Genomic DNA, 17,627 nt, shown 5'->3' on the forward strand with positions numbered 1-17,627 from the left:
CTCGGCTACATAGGGCTAGGTTTCTTCTAGTTACTGCACAAGGAAAACCACTGAACACCGCTCTCCTGTCTCTCATACGTGATTCATCCTACGATCGACAGTGGCGCGCCAGGATTCTAATCCAGCGGCTTAGCCAAGTTGCATTGATCCTTCGACTCTCCGGTGGAACATGTGCTTGGTTCCCCGGCGCGAGAGTGCGGTCCGACACTAGTGGGCATCATATATTGAGGGCATGGACTGGAGGACTGTCCGTGTTTATGGTCTATACAGGGTAGATAGTTAGGCTGATCTGGAGATATTGGACATAAATTATTCCTATTGCATCGCATGTCGGGAGTACGACAAAGATAAAAGATCCCAGTCAAAACGTTACATTCGAACCCCTGTCCTGCTTGGTTCCATTGCGAGTCGAATTAAATGCGCTAAATGGATACCACTACTGTTGCCCCCTGTCTCGCGTAATAATCCATGCTATGTCGTGGAGACATGGTGTAGCACTGAGGTGATTAATGATTTGGCCGGCTTCCGATGCGGAGTATTTGTGCAGCATCCCTGCATTATTTTTTCTTTTTTCTCTTCATTCTTTCTCTTCCTCTTCGTTCATTCTTGATCCTCTATATTCTACCATTATTTGGCCATTTCTGGGCATACCTGTAGGATGTGGTCCGACAAGACCCAATCGGTGGCCTACACCTCCCCCGACGATGCAGTCTCAGCCAGAGGAGGAACCAGCCAGGACAAGAGGGACATGTGGCGCGTGGGTCGAGACCAGGAGTTGAATCGCAACTTTCGCTTCCTCTCGGTCTTGGGATTCAGCGCGGTGTTGATGTGTACCTGGGAGGCCGTTCTCTTGTACATCTCCCGATCCGGCGTCGATGCAACGGCTGACGATATACAGTGGCTCTTCTTACGGACTAACTAACGGGGGTAAAGGAGGCATGATATACACCTATCTAGGGGGGCTCGCTGGATTCAGCTTCGTCATCCTGTCCATGGCGGAGATGGCCTCCATGTACGTTCCCCGTATTATCTATTTCATAGCATATCCAAGATCTTTACTGAGAATCTAGGGCTCCAACCTCTGGCGGCCAGTACCACTGGGTTTCGGAATTCGCACCCCCCAGTTGTCAATGTATATTGAGCTATCTCACCGGCTGGGTCTGCGTCTTGGGCTGGCACACGGGCATCGCGGGATGCTCCTACACCGTGGCCAACATGATGGTCGGGGTGATTGCGATCAATTACCCAGATTCATACGTCTACCAGCCGTGGCATGTTACTTTGCTTGTCATTGTCGTGGCGCTGGTGGCCCTGCTGTTCAACACTCTGCTAGCGCAGAAGTTACCTCTTATCGAGGGGATTATCCTCATTGTTCACTGTTTTGGATTCTTCGGTATTTTGATTCCACTCTGGGTGCTGTCGCCAACTACCCCGGCATCCGATGTGTTTGGGTCCATTGAGGATCGTGGTGGATGGGACAACAATGGTCTGTCCTGTCTGGTAGGTCTAGTTGGGCCCATCTATGCCTTGATCGGTGAGTGAATGTCCCACATCCTTGTCAACAGAAACTAATCTGAATTCAGGTCCTGACTCGGCCGTCCACATGTGTAGGTGTCCTTTCTTCGAGATCAAACAAAGATGCTAATTGAGCAGCCGAGGAAATCCGCGACGCCTCGCGCGTCCTTCCCCTGGGAATGATCTGGACGCTGATTCTCAACGGGTCAACCGGTTTCATCATGATTGTCACCTTTGCCTTCTGCATCGGGGATATCGACAAGGTGATGGAGTCGCAGACCGGATTCGCGTTCATCCAGGTCTTCTTGGACTCGACCGGATCCGTCCGAGCCGCCACTGGCATGACCGCTGTGATAATGATCATGCAGTTTTGTGCGGCTATCAGCAACGTCGCCACAACGTCAAGACAGGTTTATGCGTTTGCTCGTGACAAGGGGCTTCCTTTTTCTTCTTTCTTCGCAACGGTAAGTTAGACTCTGTTGGAAGTCCATGTTTAGATAGGGTATTGGATGAACTGACGAGACAGATTAATCCGACGTTCACTGTCCCTTTCAATGCCCTCTGCGTTAGTCTGCTTATCGTGTCCCTCCTCGCGCTGATCAATATCGGCTCTTCGGTAGCTTTCAACGCTATCATGTCGTTGGGAACGGCAGCATTACTCTCCTCCTATATCATCTCCATTTCCTGCGTGCGAATTCGTCGGTGGCGCGGACAGCCGCTTCCACCTACTCGTTGGAGTATGGGCAAGTTTTCACCCTTCGTCGATACAGTGTCTATTCTCGTTCTAGCCGTCGTATGGACATTCAGTTTCTTTCCCTTGACGCGGGAGGTGGATGTCCAATCTATGAACTGGAGCATTGCCATCTACGGGGGCGTGACAATCGTGTCATTGGGATATTACTTCACTTATGCCAGGAAAGTGTATAAGGGGCCGGTGACGAGGGTGAGAGTAATGGAATAGGTAGATCTGTAGCCATAGCGATATAAATAATGAATTCTTTACTACGATAGAGTAGAATCTTAAGATATATCTAAAAATTTCAAACCGAGCAGCTGGTGGTGTTCATGAAGTGCATTACATAGGATAGGGTTTTTTATAGTTGCATGCGATTTTATGTGAGATGATAATGATACCAGGGCTGTCTGAGAGTTTCACACTATACGATGTAATTCCCTAGCACTAGATAAGTGTTTCAGCATCGATGGAGTCAGAATCATTTATACAAATAGAGGTATCTGTTTACATGCTATTGTGGCGGGATTACGTCAGATGAATACGGAGTAACTGTGGGTGACGACGGAAAGGCCACAGTTGTGCGTGGCCTTTGGATCAGAAACTGTGGCCTTTCCGCGCTGTGCGTCGCTGCTTTAGGACTACAAGTCGACCATACTTAGTTTGTCTTAGTTCGCCCATATCAGCGGCCAATACATCCCTGATCAACAATACCTGCCTGGCGCGTACATCATGGGAGTATAAGAAAATAAATAAAAGGACAGTCCTCCAGCCTCATCCAGTGTTTTCTTCAAGATGATTTATTTAACAGATTGCCCCAAACTGCCAGTCTTCCACATTATATACACAGACACAGCCGTTCTGTATATCAATGCCTCGCAACAATATAAAAAAAGCAAATCAGGTTGATTGGAACAGGTTTGTTCACCAACCTGATCCCGAAGTTAAAATTAAATACGATGATTCTACAGAGAAATCTCTGCAACGGATCAAACAAAATTTCATTCAGTATGTTGCTCTTGAATATTACTCGCAGTAGCTAACTGCAGGCTTAGATTTACCTCGCAGCTCCAACCACCGGACTATGAACACTGGCTTAAGAATGTCACGTTGAGGTTAATTGAAGGCTTTCTTCGCTGGTATCTTGAGAACCATAAAGTTGAAGCACAGTCAGGATTCCTAGTCTTCGCGCGATACTGGAGAATGGTTTGGTGTCGGGATACGGACAGCCTGTTTCCTTATCAGCTAAGGCGTCAGATGACATATGTAAGTAGATGCCCAAGAAATAAGGATCAAGACTTACTTGAATAGCTTGTATGCACCACACTTACAGACGAGTACGAGCTTGACCTGGAAGGAAGGACACAGCCACCGGTTAATATTGATGACCTCCTCTACAGTACCTATCATCTTATGGCTGTGAGCAAGGTGTATTTTCCCACTGTACGATGTCGGCACCAGCATAGTACCCTGAGAAAGATGATGACCTCGACATCTGCACGCCCTGGAACGCTAGTCGAGTCTGCTGGGTACATGAGAAGCAATGACGCGCTGAAATGGAAGGATATTGAGCTCTATATGGTAAAACACCCAGAAGATCCGACTTGTCGGACTCTTCTTATGAGAGCCACGCACAGATTAAACAAGGGCAAGAGAAACAAGGGTGTCCCGTGAGTCTAGGACCCTACCCATACTGAAGCCTACTAACCAACCAAAGGCCAGTATATACATATACCGAGCGGAATGATAACCTCGGGCTTTGCGTTATCCAGGACATTCTGGAATATGCCTTTCTTGATAATGCTTTTGCCAGTGAGCGTATTAAAGAACCGCGAGATATCTGGCTCTATACCGATGTCCCAGCTCATCGACTCAGCACCCCTATCCACTTTAAGAAGAGCGTGCAAGATATTCCAATATTCCGACGCGCTGTGCGAGATTCTGAGGGCAAATGGACCACCCATCCCACACTACCCTACCAGTACGATCGGGCGCGGGAATATGAGGTCTCTACCAGCAGGTCGGCAGGTTTTAAGACGCTTGGTTCTTTGTATAAATATCGGAAAGGAGCCGCGTCCAATTTGAGTACGGAATGCCCCTAACGACCACCTATACTTGCTAACCTATTAGCAGGACATCTCGATGAGCACTCCCGAAATATTATCATGGGCCACAAGAGAAGCGCTACCTTTGCCTATTACGTCCAGGTTCAGGATGATACACAATCGGCCTTCATGGAAACTCCTGCGCGAGAATCTTTACTTAAGCTCGCTACCAATGCGGGCTTGACTCGGGACGCATCCGTACCACAAGAATTGAGTGACCAGCGTAAGCAAGAGCTTGAGAAGGACTTAGATCTCATCAAACTAAAGCGCAAGCGCGACATGATTCGGGCCGAGGTGATTGCATTATACCATCAGTTGCACAAGGGTCGAGGCACGGAATTGCATACGGAATTTAAAAAGGCTCAGAACAAAGTCATATCGGCAAGGAAAAAACTGCATAAAGCTGCCAAGGAGGAGCAACACCAGGATTTTTTCGAGAATGTCGGGAATCACATTATTGAAGGAAATTATCAGGCCAAGCCAGTTACTTTTGAACCTGACACGTCTCAAGTGGTGCCGGAGAGAAAAGCCCTTGCGGATCTCGAGTTTAAAAACCGAGATGTGGACAAAGTCAATGATGCAGAACTTGTTGAGGACCGTATCCGTTCCCTTGAGATGCGCCTGGCCCTTCATCGCCTCGAAGTACCGAGGGCATTGCAGAAGCGAATCCGTTTCGACGAACCTCTATCTAAGTCCTCTCAAGATACTATTCCCTTGAAGAGTGAAAGTGGACTTGAATGCCCAGTCTGTCTTGGTCGCTCTGATATCCATCCCAAGGCAAAAAAGTATACATATGCTCGCAAAGATACGCTACAAAGACACTTTAAAACGCATCAGCTGCGGCAAAAATTCCCGAACGGTCGCATATGCGATTACCCTGGCTGTGAGGTCGTTTTGTATTCGCTTCCGACATATAAGTTTCACCAGAATAAAGTGCATAATATTTGGCTATGATGGATAGATAGAATATTTGACATTGATTGAACTTGCTAACCCCATGTGACGACCGCTGCGGGGTCGGTTTGCAATGTCCGTTTGCGATGTTGGTTTGCGTTGTTGTTTGTTCTATCTACTATGTTTGGTCGTGGAGGAGCGGTGGAGGGTGGTAGTGTATGGAGATATCTACTCGAGTTGATTTGGCTTCATCTATCTCTGTTTCTGATGGAGAAATATTCGGGATTCGGGATCCGATCACTCCTAGATCTAGCTGTCTTGCTCCTCTGGGTGACGGATATCCCCTCTCAAAAGGGGCAGGGGGAGGTCTGAGCCCGTGTGCTGCAGTTTCATAACGATCCAAGACTCATGATGTAGTCGCTGCCAAGACTGCCTTGTAGAGTGAAGCCCAATCAGCGTATGGATGGGCCAGGCAATAATATCAGTGTTCCTTATTTCCTATATAAATCTGGACTGCCTCCTGGTACCTGCGTCTTCTAAGATAACTTTTAACTCCCTAGAATTAAGAAGGGGCCACCACGGCGTTATGAAAATGCTGTTAAGCCTTCCTCCAGAGATACTGCAATTAATATTTGACTACGTGTGTTACCGCAGTCCATTTTTTTTTGACTGTTCCCGTCTATGGGTGCTTTTCAATACCTCGAATGAGCTGCGTGGGCATGTTGCAAAGGCGCTTTTCAGAAAAACGAACGTTGAATTTGCATTCTTTCCGCAGGCCTTGAATAACCGACGCCTACCAGCCTGTACGATATTTAAATTAATGGGGGACTGGTTGCCATATATACAAGAGATAGACATAGTATCTCATGAATGCTGCTTACGCCCCGATGTTTTTGATTTTATAAGTCGAATGCCGAATTTGAAGCGATGTTGGTAAGTTCTCCACTGCCACTCTTCCATTCACTTTAGCTCCAACCACCTAACGCTGTCTAGTGTCGACGCTTTTGAGACTACCAAGGCGAATGACACACGTGAAGCTATCGTAGCACAACTAACCGGGGACCCTGTCCTTCAGGGTCTTTACATACACGGCATTGCGTCTCGCTCTTGGCCCCTTTGTGATTCATTCCGACTCTTGCAATCACTCGAACTGAGGTTTATGCAAAGTGGATTTTTAGTGATACCTAATCTACCGGCACTTTTGCATCTTGATATCCTATTTGAGCCAGATGACGATCATGACTGTATTATTTCCGCAAATTTAACGCAGTTGCCTCAACTTTCTTGTCTCCGGATTTCACATGCGAGATATAGAAACATAATGCTCTCTGGGAGATCCGAATCGTTAAAGACGTTTGAATCAATAACCTCAGACGTAAATTATGGCGAAATTTTGCCAAAATTGCGCGAGAGTCTTGAGGAGGTAACCTTTGAAGACGCGAATGATCTTACCTACGACCAGGCCTTTAAGATGAGCTTTCCTCATCTCAAAAAGATCAAGATGAATAACATATCTGGTCTCATGTCTTTCGTATTATTAAATGAAATGCCTTCGTTGGAAAACTTTGAGATTTATTTTTGCGATGCGAACCCGGAATATGAGGCTTTACAGAAAGTGTTCTCTCTGCTACAGGTAGCTAATCAGCTATGTGGATATGACGGAGAGCATTATTATATTCTCTCAAGTCAAAACGAGTCTCTTACTTCCTTTCTCGACCTAGCTGCTCGAATGAGTACGGAGTTCAGCGACTCTTGAATGTGAAATACCCCAGATCTTATTGTTACTTCTTTTTGTTAGTCTGTGCAAAAATAGTAGTATCAGGCAGCATATATTGCCTCTTTTGCGTCTTTGCTAACGGATATTCCCTTTAATGTGGGACCTTAGTTTACCCTGATCGATGTATGCTATATCGCCTTAGAATTTGTGCTCGGCAGGCTGTACAGTACCTTTAGGGCTAGATACCTTGTTGATGTATTTGTCTTGTTTGTCCCTTGTGTAGAATTTTATTTTCCTACTACCTAGTTTTGCTTGATTAAGATGGTCCTGACGCGGCATCTAGTTTATCTAGGTGTTACATACTGCTCCTATCTAACAATTCTCCACTGCGACAATCATATTGCTAGTATAACGATATTCTGATTTCCAAAGAACATAAAGCTCACCAAAACAAGGAAGCATGATCCAGCCACACTGCTATTTAGGATGGCCAAAAAGGAGGGAATTTCATCTGAACTCCTTGCACCATGTACCCTTTGGCAAAACAGTCCTTATGGCAAACCCCGAGGCATCTAACAGAAAAGTAAAATCCCTCCAGGTCAAATTGATCCTGGCTTTCATAGCATCCCGGAAGGTGCTTTGAACAAATAGGACAACTCGGAAGCAACATGTGACTTGTCAGATGCTGACGCCGGCGCTCCTCACTAACCTGACTCATTTCAACTACATACTTATGAAAATATTCGCTGAAACAAGCAGAACAACAGGCATGGCCGCAACCTAGTACTAATTCAACGGAGTCGTGACTGCAGAGAGTGCAGAGGTATGTCTTGATTGCAAGATTTGCTATAATATATTAGTATCTGTGCTCCGATTGCAGGGAATATCTCTTACCATTCTCTTGGAGGCTTTCATAGTAAGTATGCGAGCCACTTGGAAGGCCATTATACATGGTCTCAGTCTCCGTTGAGCTTGCTATGAAGCTGTTAATACCTTCTTAATAGATCTAAGAAGCTCATCCTACCTCTGCTCGTTTCCGAATAATTTCCCTCGAAGTGCTGGTTCTCGGGCTCACTTTTATCTTGAGGGGAGTTTTGACGAACATCTGCCTCTGCTAGCTGTTCTGGGCATAGGTAAATAACAACGTCACTGAAGATGTTGAAAGTATAAGACATGACTAAGGATGGATATGGACTGAAGAGACGCAAGGAAATCGAGTGGTAGAGATAAGGATTGAAGAAGAACTACCTGACTAGTAGGTTCTCTGCTTTTTATATAGCGGACTAATCTTCAAGACAGAAGGCCCATATAATTGACATCTATATTTAGTATTGAGCATTATGATGTCAACCAAGAGCAGTGCATGCCGTTGTTGGATCACACGGAATAATAATAGCCAGTGGTTGGTCCTCTTCCCATCCCGATTGAAGCCGTTGTTGCCTTGAATATGGATGCAACAAGCCCCTGAAAGTTAAACAACAGTGCCATTTCACCACCGGGGGCACCGGAAGCACCGAGAACCAACCGTTTGAATTATCTATGGAGTTGAAATACGACGCCGGCACAGATATTCTGCCTTGGACATGGGGTGACTGGCATGCGACGGCCTTTGGGAGCAATATAGCCAACCAAGTGCTTATCTAGGCCATGCGTGCACTGGCTATACTGTCTCAGCCACCTGTATGTGTGCAAATTTAGAACTGTCTAGAGCTTAAATAACGCTGATGACGACATTCCCAGGCCCAGGGTTGATTCATATCCAATTGCTCTTTCTTTGTGAGCCCGATATTGCAGAAGCACTAAACTGTTGGGATAAGGGGCTTTGATTGTCTCTGGTATAAATGGGATATAAAAGGGTCTCCTGATCCCTCTCAACTAGACTGCACTCCTCTTTCGCGAACCACTCACTGAAATCCCTCTTTGCAACAATAACAATGTCCCCGCCATCTAAAGTCGTGGATGCGAACCAAGGTATCACTTACTTGCTGCTAAAGTAGACTGTTACTAATATCCTCTCTGGTTCAAGGTCTCGGGAGCTCAAAGTATAACCCAGTTCTTATTGATTGTGGAGAGAGTCCATATGGTTCTCGTGAGAACCCTATCTATATTGTAGACTGCGAGGCGATTTATGGATACCCTAAGAGACAAAGCACTGAACCTGGGTCACCCGAGCCCCCTATTCATGTTCCTGCCCCTGGAGGCGCAGTTCTTGTCGATGGTACGCACAGCATTTGCCTTCCTACTTGTGGCCATTACTAATAGATCACAGCGAGCGTGCAAACAGCCACCCCTACATGCGACAAGAGGCCAAGCTACGTGGATGGTACGTATTATATTCTGACTTCAATAGCGCCTGGCTAATGATTGTAGCAAGCACGCAGACAGCTCCTCACGAAACACTGGGACAGAATGGAGTTGGAGACGAGGCGCCTAACGAGTTGAAGAGTGACGAGAATCCCCGGAAGAGGAAGCGTGTGGTCACCCCTCGAACTTCCGTACCACTTAAGTGGCGGCTAAGGGTGAGAGCAAATTGAAGGGCATAATAGTAACTGGATATTTGCAGATTCGTGTGTTTAGTACCATCTTCTTTTAGTTTTTGTATTTAGTTTCCATTTTAACTTGGTATTTAAGAAATAATTCATATTCCTCACTCACATCCTCTATTAATGGACATTAGTTAAGGCTGGAACTGATAGCGTGACAAAATAAGCAATTCCTAAGATAATATTGCCATACTCCAGACTTCTTAGATAGTGTTGTGATGCGCAGGGAGCTATTCTATCAGCTACAGGCCAACTAGCCTAACTAGGAAGTAGATGTCATTCGGTGGAAACACCAGGAATCACAGTATCTCAACCAACTGATTCTCTTGCATTCCTATTTGGGTGCTCTTCTAACTAAAGAGTTGGTGGATAGACTGGATTAGATATTTCCGCACCGCCGAGTCGGGCCGATCATAGTATTTCCGTAACAGATAAAATACCATGGCTATTGCTAAAAGGCAATCTAATATAGGGCTACAAGCTTGGAGAAAATGAGACGGGGAAAAATCGAAGTTTAGCTGCATTATTGTCATGTGATAATAGACACGTGACAATATAATCGTATAAATATCTAAAACCATCGATTTAAGACCCGTTTACAATTAGAAATCCTATTTCCTATTCGGGACTGTCCGAATATCTGATATTTCCCTTGAATTAGCCGCCGCTGAGGGTGAGTAACTATGGCTACTGTATTAAGACTAGGTGTTTCAGGTCTCAGCCTGGCCTTGGACAGTTGTCCATGGACAGATGCAGTCCCTGGACAGATACAGTCCTTGGACAGTCGTCCTTGGACAGATACAGTCCTTGGACAGTCGTCCTTGGACAGCCGTCCTTGGACAGCCGTCCTCGGACAGATACATTCCTTGGACAGTCGTCCTTGGACAGCCGTCCTCGGACAGATACATTCCTTGGACAGTCGTCCTTGGACAGCCGTCCTCGGACAGATACATTCCTTGGACAGTCGTCCTTGGACACCCGTCCTTGGACACCCGTCCTTGGACAGATATAGTCCTTGGACAGCCGTCCTTGGACAGATATAGTCCTTGGACAGATACAGTCCATAGACAGATGCAAGTCCATACGAAGTTGGTATGGGCATGCTTGACAAATCTAGTCACTTGGTTCTCGATTACGTCGTTTTGTCCCTCTTCCCTGCTCTTTTAGCGCCTCCTTGACAGATTCCATCATCTCCTTGTTGACGGTAAGCTCTCCCCCATATGCCATGAAAATAGTGTTTGTCCCATCCTCAACCGCCGCATTAAAGCACTGTGCGGGATTAATCAGCCGCAGGTTTTTATCATAGAAGGTTGCTTGCCAGTCGCGAGCATATTTTTTAGCCCTCTGCTCCACTGCAGAGGGATCGGCTGGATCAATGACTATGTCATTTACAGTTTTCCAATTGCCCTGCTCGCTGCGGCACTTGAAGGTAATAGTTACATCGTTAGATCCAGTTGGACGCAATGGTTTTTCAACAGTGCGAGGTACAAGCATCCTCCTGGGCTGCTGCCCTGCTGTGCCCTTGTTTCTTGCTAATAATCCAGAATTGGGTTTCACCTGGTCTAAATGCTCCTCTTCAGCACTGTCCGGCTCTTCAGCACTGTCTGGCTCCTCTGCTCTCGACCCATCTAGTTCAGAGAAGTTGATTTGTGTCCGTGGCCTCTTTCCTTTTGCGGCTTGCCTCTCCTTGTCGCTGCGTTTCGCAGCTTTAAGCTTTCCTTTCTGACCGTGCTCTTTTGCTTCATGTTGAGCTTGTCGTTCGGCCTCCAGTCGAGCTTGTTGTTCAGCCTCTAGTCGAGCTTGTTGTTCGGCCTCTAGTCGAGCTTGTTGTTCGGCCTCTAGTCGAGCTTGTTGTTCAGCCTCCAGTCGAGCTCGTTCTTCTGCCTCTAGTCGAGCTCGTTCTTCTGCTTCTCGTTGAGCTTGTTGTTCAGCCTCTAGTCGAGCTTGTTGTTCGGCCTCCAGTCGAGCTAGTTCTTCTGCCTCTCGTTGAGCTTGTTTTCAGCCTCTAGTCGAGCTCGTTCTTCTGCTTCTCGTTGAGCTTGTCGTTCGGCCTCAGTCGAGCTGTTTTCGCCTCTAGTCGAGCTTGTTGTTCGGCCTCTAGTCGAGCTCGTTCTTCTGCTTCTCGTTGAGCTTGTTGCTCGGCCTCCAGTCGAGCTTGTTGTTCGGCCTCCAGTCGAGCTAGTTCTGCCTCTCGTTGAGCTTGTTTTCAGCCTCTAGTCGAGCTCGTTCTTCTGCTTCTCGTTGAGCTTGTCGTTCGGCCTCTAGTCGAGCTCGTTCTTCAGCCTCTCGTTGAGCTTGTCGTTCGGCCTCCAGTCGAGCTCGTTCTTCTGCTTCTCGTTGAGCTTGTTGCTCGGCCTCCAGTCGAGCTTGTTGTTCGGCCTCTAGTCGAGCTTGTTGTTCGGCCTCCAGTCGAGCTAGTTCTTCTGCCTCTCGTTGAGCTTGTTGTTCAGCCTCTAGTCGAGCTCGTTCTTCAGCCTCTCGTTGAGCTTGTTGTTCAGCCTCTAGTCGAGCTCGTTCTTCTGCTTCTCGTTGAGCTTGTCGTTCGGCCTCAGTCGAGCTGTTTTCGCCTCTAGTCGAGCTTGTTGTTCGGCCTCCAGTCGAGCTCGTTCTTCTGCTTCTCGTTGAGCTTGTTGTTCGGCCTCCAGTCGAGCTTGTTGTTCGGCCTCCAGTCGAGCTCGTTCTTCTGCTTCTCGTTGAGCTTGTTGTTCAGCCTCTAGTCGAGCTTGTTGTTCGGCCTCCAGTCGAGCTAGTTCTTCTGCCTCTCGTTGAGCTTGTTGTTCAGCCTCTAGTCGAGCTTGTTGTTCAGCCTCTAGTCGAGCTCGCTCTACCGCCTCTTGTCGAGCTCGTTCTGCTGCCTCCAGTCGAGCTCGTTCTTCTGCTTCTAGTCGAGCTCGCTCTACCGCCTCTTGTCGAGCTCGTTCTTCTGCTTCTAGTCGAGCTCGCTCTACCGCCTCTTGTCGAGCTCGTTCTTCTGCCTCTAGTCGAGCTCGCTCTACCGCCTCTTGTCGAGCTCGTTCTTCTGCTTCTAGTCGAGCTCGCTCTACCGCCTCTTGTCGAGCTCGTTCTTCTGCCTCCAGTCGAGCTCGTTCTTCTGCTTCTAGTCGAGCTCGCTCTTCCGCTTCATGTCGAGCTTGTTCTGCTGCCTCTTGTCGAGCTCGTTCTGCTGCCTCCAGTCGAGCTCGTTCTGCTGCTTCTAGTCGAGCTCGCTCTTCCGCTTCATGTCGAGCTCGTTCTTCTGCGTCTCCCGGAATCTCTTCAATAACCATTTCTCTCTGTTGTTGCTGTAAATGTCGGACGTCCTGGCCAAAAGTCGCGAAATCATCGTCCAATATTGAAGAGTCATCTCGTGGAATGTGCAAGTCAAGGTCATGTCGTGTGTTAGGGACAAATAGCGGAGACATAAGGCCGGACGTCACGCCCGAAGATGGCAAGCCCCAAAACCCTCTATGTCTCTGAGATGATGGTAGCTTACCAAAAAAGGCAAAGTAGACACATTGTCTCACAAAGAGAGAAGAAACCTTCCCACCGGTAACCAGCTCGTCAATATGTAATTGGTCGATAAAAAGAAAGTGGCTGTCTTGCTCCTGGGAAAGAGTGCGTGGAAGGCCGCACCGATCTTTTTTCGTGGTCTCCCTAGTATTAGTTGAGTTGTGGGAGAGTTGATTGGTTGAAACAGCCACTTGGAAACAGTCGGTGATGCGGCTAATAAGGGACTCCATGTGGTCATTATTGTATCGATATCTGTCAAGCTTACGTGCTTTCAAAAGTGCAGCTAATGCAATCTGCCGATCAGGAGATTGATCGACGAGTTCGCTGATTTGGGGAGACTCAAACCCAAGCCGCCGTGCTAGGACAGCCATCTCGTGGAGCACAACCTCATCAGCCTTTTCACTGCCCGGTTTCGCCACCCGATTAGAGCTCTCGGGCTCTTTTGCCATCTTTGGATAGTGGCGCATGGCGTACAGCCAAATCTGCCGGTATGCAAGGTCTTCATATTCGGTCACAGATGCTGATTCCTGCCGGAACGCTGTGTCTGATGTTTGGATTAGGCATTGTTCCGAGGATCTCAGGATACGCCGCATCGCGGTAGAAAGCGTGGGATGACAATCGCTGACTTCCACCAGTCGCTGTACGCAGTGGGCGCATGCCTCGAGGTAGTATATATCTTTGAAGAAAGTAAAAAGGGACGGAATAACTACTTTCGTCCGCTGCAGTTTCTCCCAGATGGCGGTACGTTCAGAGTCATCAAAGGCAGAAAAAGCCTCACCACCTAACACGAGGCCTCGTACGATTTTTGCATCCTTGCGAGAGACTCCAGGTGCAAGAAGTTGTAGTGATTCAACTGTGTGAGCGTCGATTCTCATCATCTGGGAGCGGTTTTTATTAGCAAGGAAGGACCAAAACTCCCTCACGTATATAAGATAATGGACGATTTCCTATATAAGTCAATATCAACGACGGAAATGGCTTTGCAGGAGCATGCGAACTTCTCTACATTTCAGAGCTAGAACTCGATGGAGAGAGCCAATACTCATCCCATTCCACAGCCCCGGGATCGGTAGAAGTGCATCAAACGCGGCACGCAGATCAGTACGTGAAGAGAGTTGATCTAAACGGCTATTTTTATTGCTTGAAATTCGACACTTCCACAGTTTCTCAAACCGGGAATTTGCCTCTTGTTGGTACTGACGGATCTTTCTATAGACTTCGCCATCACTTGGCGCTTTTTCATTGGAATATTCATCCACAAGAGCTGCTTGCAAGTGGGGGCTAATATCTGTTGGTGCGATTTTAGTACGGTGTGAAAGAGGAGGAATGGAAGTTCCAAAGATCCTTAAAGCATGTCATACCATCTGAGTAGAGATCAACAGTCCACCATTGATCACTCGGCGCCAAAAGCTCCTCGCCAGCTTTAAGGCGATGCTGGCCATGGAGACATCGTATTTGCCCAATGGGAAAATGAAGGTAGGGATATTCCTCAGGAGGATTAGTCAACAACTCATCTGTACTCACGCGTGCGTCACGTAGAGCGGTCTGGAGATGTCGGAGGGACACCACAGCAGTGACATGGTTTTGGATGTCTAACCGGCGAATACCGTCTTTGTTGAAAATTTCGCACAGTCTCTCCACATTCTGGGGTTCAAGTTGACGGGACAGGGAAGGATGGAGCCCAATCTGGTCCAGTCTGATTTTTGCAGCGCCCTGGTATTTCCTATTTCGTTCTGAGCTCAACTGTAGTTCCAGGTCGGTAAACATAGAATGGTCCATAACTAAAGCAAACAGGCATGGCCTTGGTTGAGCCTAGTTCAAGTTTTGTATGGTATTTATCAGCTCCCTAGGGCCACGAAATACAAGCGGAAGAAACTGTGGCTCCTGTATGTTTTGGCCCTTTCGGCGGCAACATCATGAGTCCTAGAAATGCGAGCCAGCGCCTTTTCTTTCACTAAAACCACAAAAAACAAAAGCTGAAAGCGTGGCCTGTTCTTATTGAAGGGCCTTAAGTTCTACTGCCTTCTCAATAAGTACTTGGTTGGAGATTTATTACTATCTCTGGTATTCGATTAGTATCTCTCCTCTGTCCGCTCGAATTATCCGTGACCATGAAATCTGATAAGCACAAAACGGCCCTTGATTTCGAGTCCCTGAAAGGCAGCTTCTCAACTGAAGGTCCCCCTAACTGTTCTGACAAAATCCAGGATGGCTCTCCAACTGGAAAAATTAATAAGAAAGTGCCGTCTGAGTCTAGGCGTGTCCGGAAGATCGTCCAAGGCCCTTCCAAAAGCCTCGGCCTTCCGCAGGTCGCCGATTCAGAGATCCTCGGATCAAGGTCACTAATTCTCAGAACCGAGAGTCCTTGGGATACATTTAAGAAGGTCTTCAGCTGTGAACTTGCCGGCACAGTTATGATCGCCATTCACCGTACGCGCCCTTCCCGAGTCTTGGCCATTCGAGAATATTCCGGCAAAGATGAGGACAAAATGTTAGACCGATTTCGCCGGATCCTACACGAGAATGTTATTTCAGCCAAGGAATGCTACAGATACGAAGGCTCTTTGTACGCTCTAGTCGATGATCTGCCTCTGACCCTGGAACATCTTGCTGGCCGTCCCAATGAGAGTCAATTGGCTTCGATTGTCACACAGGTAAATTAACACTCTGTAACCCTGCCGGAGAAGTCCTGCTGAAAATCCAGGTCCTTGATGGAGTGTCCTACCTTTCCGCGGTTGGTTTTGAACACGAGTCCTTGACGTGCTCCAATATACTCCTTGGTCTGGACGGATGTGTTAAGATCGGTATTAAAATGCTGTTCAGTGTTGCCAATCCAATTGCTGACCATATCTTGCAGCTGCCTTGGAGTTCTGCGTGAGATATTATCCGACTGAATCCCAGGCTAAATCTATCAAAGCACTCGCTGCAATCATGATGACGCTGATGCAGACATACGAAAAGGAGGATGGCTTGGTTGGTGTTGATGATGTGCGTCGTTGGCCTGTCGACTCTGATACCGTTGAATTTCTCTCGGCGACTTCTTCTGCTAGATTTATTGACACACTAAAGCAAGTAAGTCGAAGCACTTTCTACTCCCTTCCCAGAAACTTCCTGTCACTCATTGTTCTATAGCAACCACTTGTAGCAAAAGCGCGCCGATCACCCGCTGAACTTGTCGTTTTAGCTCGGTTTGCTATGATTGCAGCGAGAACTTTTTACTCCTGTGCTACCTAATTTTTGTACTTGGAAAGGCGCTTGTTTTAAACTCCCCTTACTAGTTTCTGCAAACGAATATAAAATACTATCAACCATCCCACAATAGGCAGATAATAAACAAGAAAAAGAATGGTCCAACAGAAAATTGCAAAATATAAGGATGTGTTGGATATTTCCTTATCTTTCCAATTGCATCTACGGACACTTCTATCTTTCCTGAATGGAACGCCCATTCGCTGGTTCTAGTAGAGAAACATCGGCGTAATGACTATTCGATTGGTTGATAATCCACCTCGTACATTCTCACTTTCTGGCCCAGGTAGCCCCGGACTATATGTCTTATGTTGTCTCGCAGCTGGTCGGAAACAGAAACTATAGAATTTAGCGAGGGTACGGATTGCGCATAACAATATACTCACCCATTATCAGCATCTCACCCCGCTCCTCCCGTGTACTGGAGAGCTTTGCAATGTGGTCCCCAGAAACCTCTGCCGATATGATCTCTTCATAATTCGGCATACCACGGTGGACAGTCGCACGGTTGTGCTTTCCAAAAAGCTTCTCATTTTTTTTGTCCTCTTTGGATTGGAGATAGAAAGACATCTCAAGCACCTACATTTCAGGTTAGCCCCGCTGCCTCTGAATTATATGTACCAAACTAACATGTTGGCGACGGCGCTTGCCGGACGTTTCTCTCTCGCGCGCGTGACTGGTATCATCATCAGGGATATCTTCATCCAGGAGACTGTTCAAAAATGGCTGGGCAGCAATTGCGATGTCTGATTGCTTTAGCTCTTTGCGACTTCAATACAATACTTTACTTACCAAGTGTTTGCACTTGCCACACCAAATGCACACGAAGAACCTGTGATGTGGTTGTGTTATAGCGATAAACAAGCTGCTTTATATAAGAAACAGTGCCAGCAATACCAAAGTCACTGGCAATCACTAATACACTCTCGTACTGACTGACGGGCTCACTGCTACCATGCGGACCGGTGATAAATGTTGAGAATGAAGCACTCCCTTCTAGAGCTGCAAGTGCGTGTAATCTTTTTGTAAGGCCATGACGAGTCTGCACAAAGAGTTCCAAAATATCCTGCTCCACTGGTGCCCAAGAAGTGACCATAAAAGGATGAGTTTGCACCCAGGACCAAAGACTTACTGATGGTATCCAAAGGTTTATATACTGTCCAGCTTTCACCCTCAGCGGCCGCGAGAGGACAACCCGGATTTTGATGGGTGCTCCGACGGAATCGCTTTCAGATTTTGACTGTTTCCTGGTTACAACCGACGCACGCGGGGACGGTCGAGGGGGCAGAATGCCGTTACGATACAAAAATGTCGACAACTGCATTATAGTTATAACCGACAATACACCCAACGGTATATATATATAAATTCGTGGGAAGATC

General features: G+C 47.2%; 5 protein-coding genes across 5 annotated transcripts; 3 read left to right on the top strand and 2 right to left on the bottom strand.

Moving 5' to 3' along the window:
• Positions 1-658: 658 nt before the first annotated feature.
• ATNIH1004_011521 (uncharacterized protein) lies at positions 659-5,307 on the top strand (the record flags this gene model as incomplete). Its single annotated transcript, XM_033576083.1, has 12 exons — positions 659-852; positions 899-1,012; positions 1,071-1,534; positions 1,584-1,607; positions 1,654-1,979; positions 2,042-2,458; positions 2,828-2,870; positions 3,193-3,256; positions 3,304-3,514; positions 3,560-3,918; positions 3,966-4,333; positions 4,382-5,307. 12 exons carry the CDS (start codon positions 659-661, stop codon positions 5,305-5,307), a joined length of 3,510 nt encoding a protein of 1,169 aa, XP_033421938.1.
• A 3,591-nt stretch (positions 5,308-8,898) lies between these two features.
• Positions 8,899-11,516, top strand: ATNIH1004_011522 (uncharacterized protein; the record flags this gene model as incomplete). Its single annotated transcript, XM_033576084.1, has 8 exons — positions 8,899-8,935; positions 8,991-9,182; positions 9,234-9,287; positions 9,335-9,483; positions 10,169-10,180; positions 10,675-10,711; positions 11,052-11,156; positions 11,221-11,516. 8 exons carry the CDS (start codon positions 8,899-8,901, stop codon positions 11,514-11,516), a joined length of 882 nt encoding a protein of 293 aa, XP_033421939.1.
• A 492-nt stretch (positions 11,517-12,008) lies between these two features.
• Positions 12,009-14,775, bottom strand: ATNIH1004_011523 (uncharacterized protein; the record flags this gene model as incomplete). Its single annotated transcript, XM_033576085.1, has 3 exons — positions 12,009-13,943; positions 13,995-14,284; positions 14,358-14,775. 3 exons carry the CDS (start codon positions 14,773-14,775, stop codon positions 12,009-12,011), a joined length of 2,643 nt encoding a protein of 880 aa, XP_033421940.1.
• A 332-nt stretch (positions 14,776-15,107) lies between these two features.
• ATNIH1004_011524 (uncharacterized protein) lies at positions 15,108-16,195 on the top strand (the record flags this gene model as incomplete). Its single annotated transcript, XM_033576086.1, has 4 exons — positions 15,108-15,650; positions 15,701-15,800; positions 15,854-16,068; positions 16,181-16,195. 4 exons carry the CDS (start codon positions 15,108-15,110, stop codon positions 16,193-16,195), a joined length of 873 nt encoding a protein of 290 aa, XP_033421941.1.
• A 398-nt stretch (positions 16,196-16,593) lies between these two features.
• Positions 16,594-17,569, bottom strand: ATNIH1004_011525 (NADPH oxidase family protein; the record flags this gene model as incomplete). The annotated part of the gene is made up of 3 exons (XM_033576087.1): positions 16,594-16,824; positions 16,876-16,991; positions 17,038-17,569. 3 exons carry the CDS (start codon positions 17,567-17,569, stop codon positions 16,594-16,596), a joined length of 879 nt encoding a protein of 292 aa, XP_033421942.1.
• Between the last annotated feature and the right edge of the window lie 58 nt (positions 17,570-17,627).

The sequence above is a fragment of the Aspergillus tanneri genome (assembly GCF_003426965.1).
Source record: "Aspergillus tanneri strain NIH1004 chromosome Unknown AapTan_8_pilon_pilon_pilon, whole genome shotgun sequence".
NCBI lineage: Eukaryota > Fungi > Ascomycota > Eurotiomycetes > Eurotiales > Aspergillaceae > Aspergillus > Aspergillus tanneri.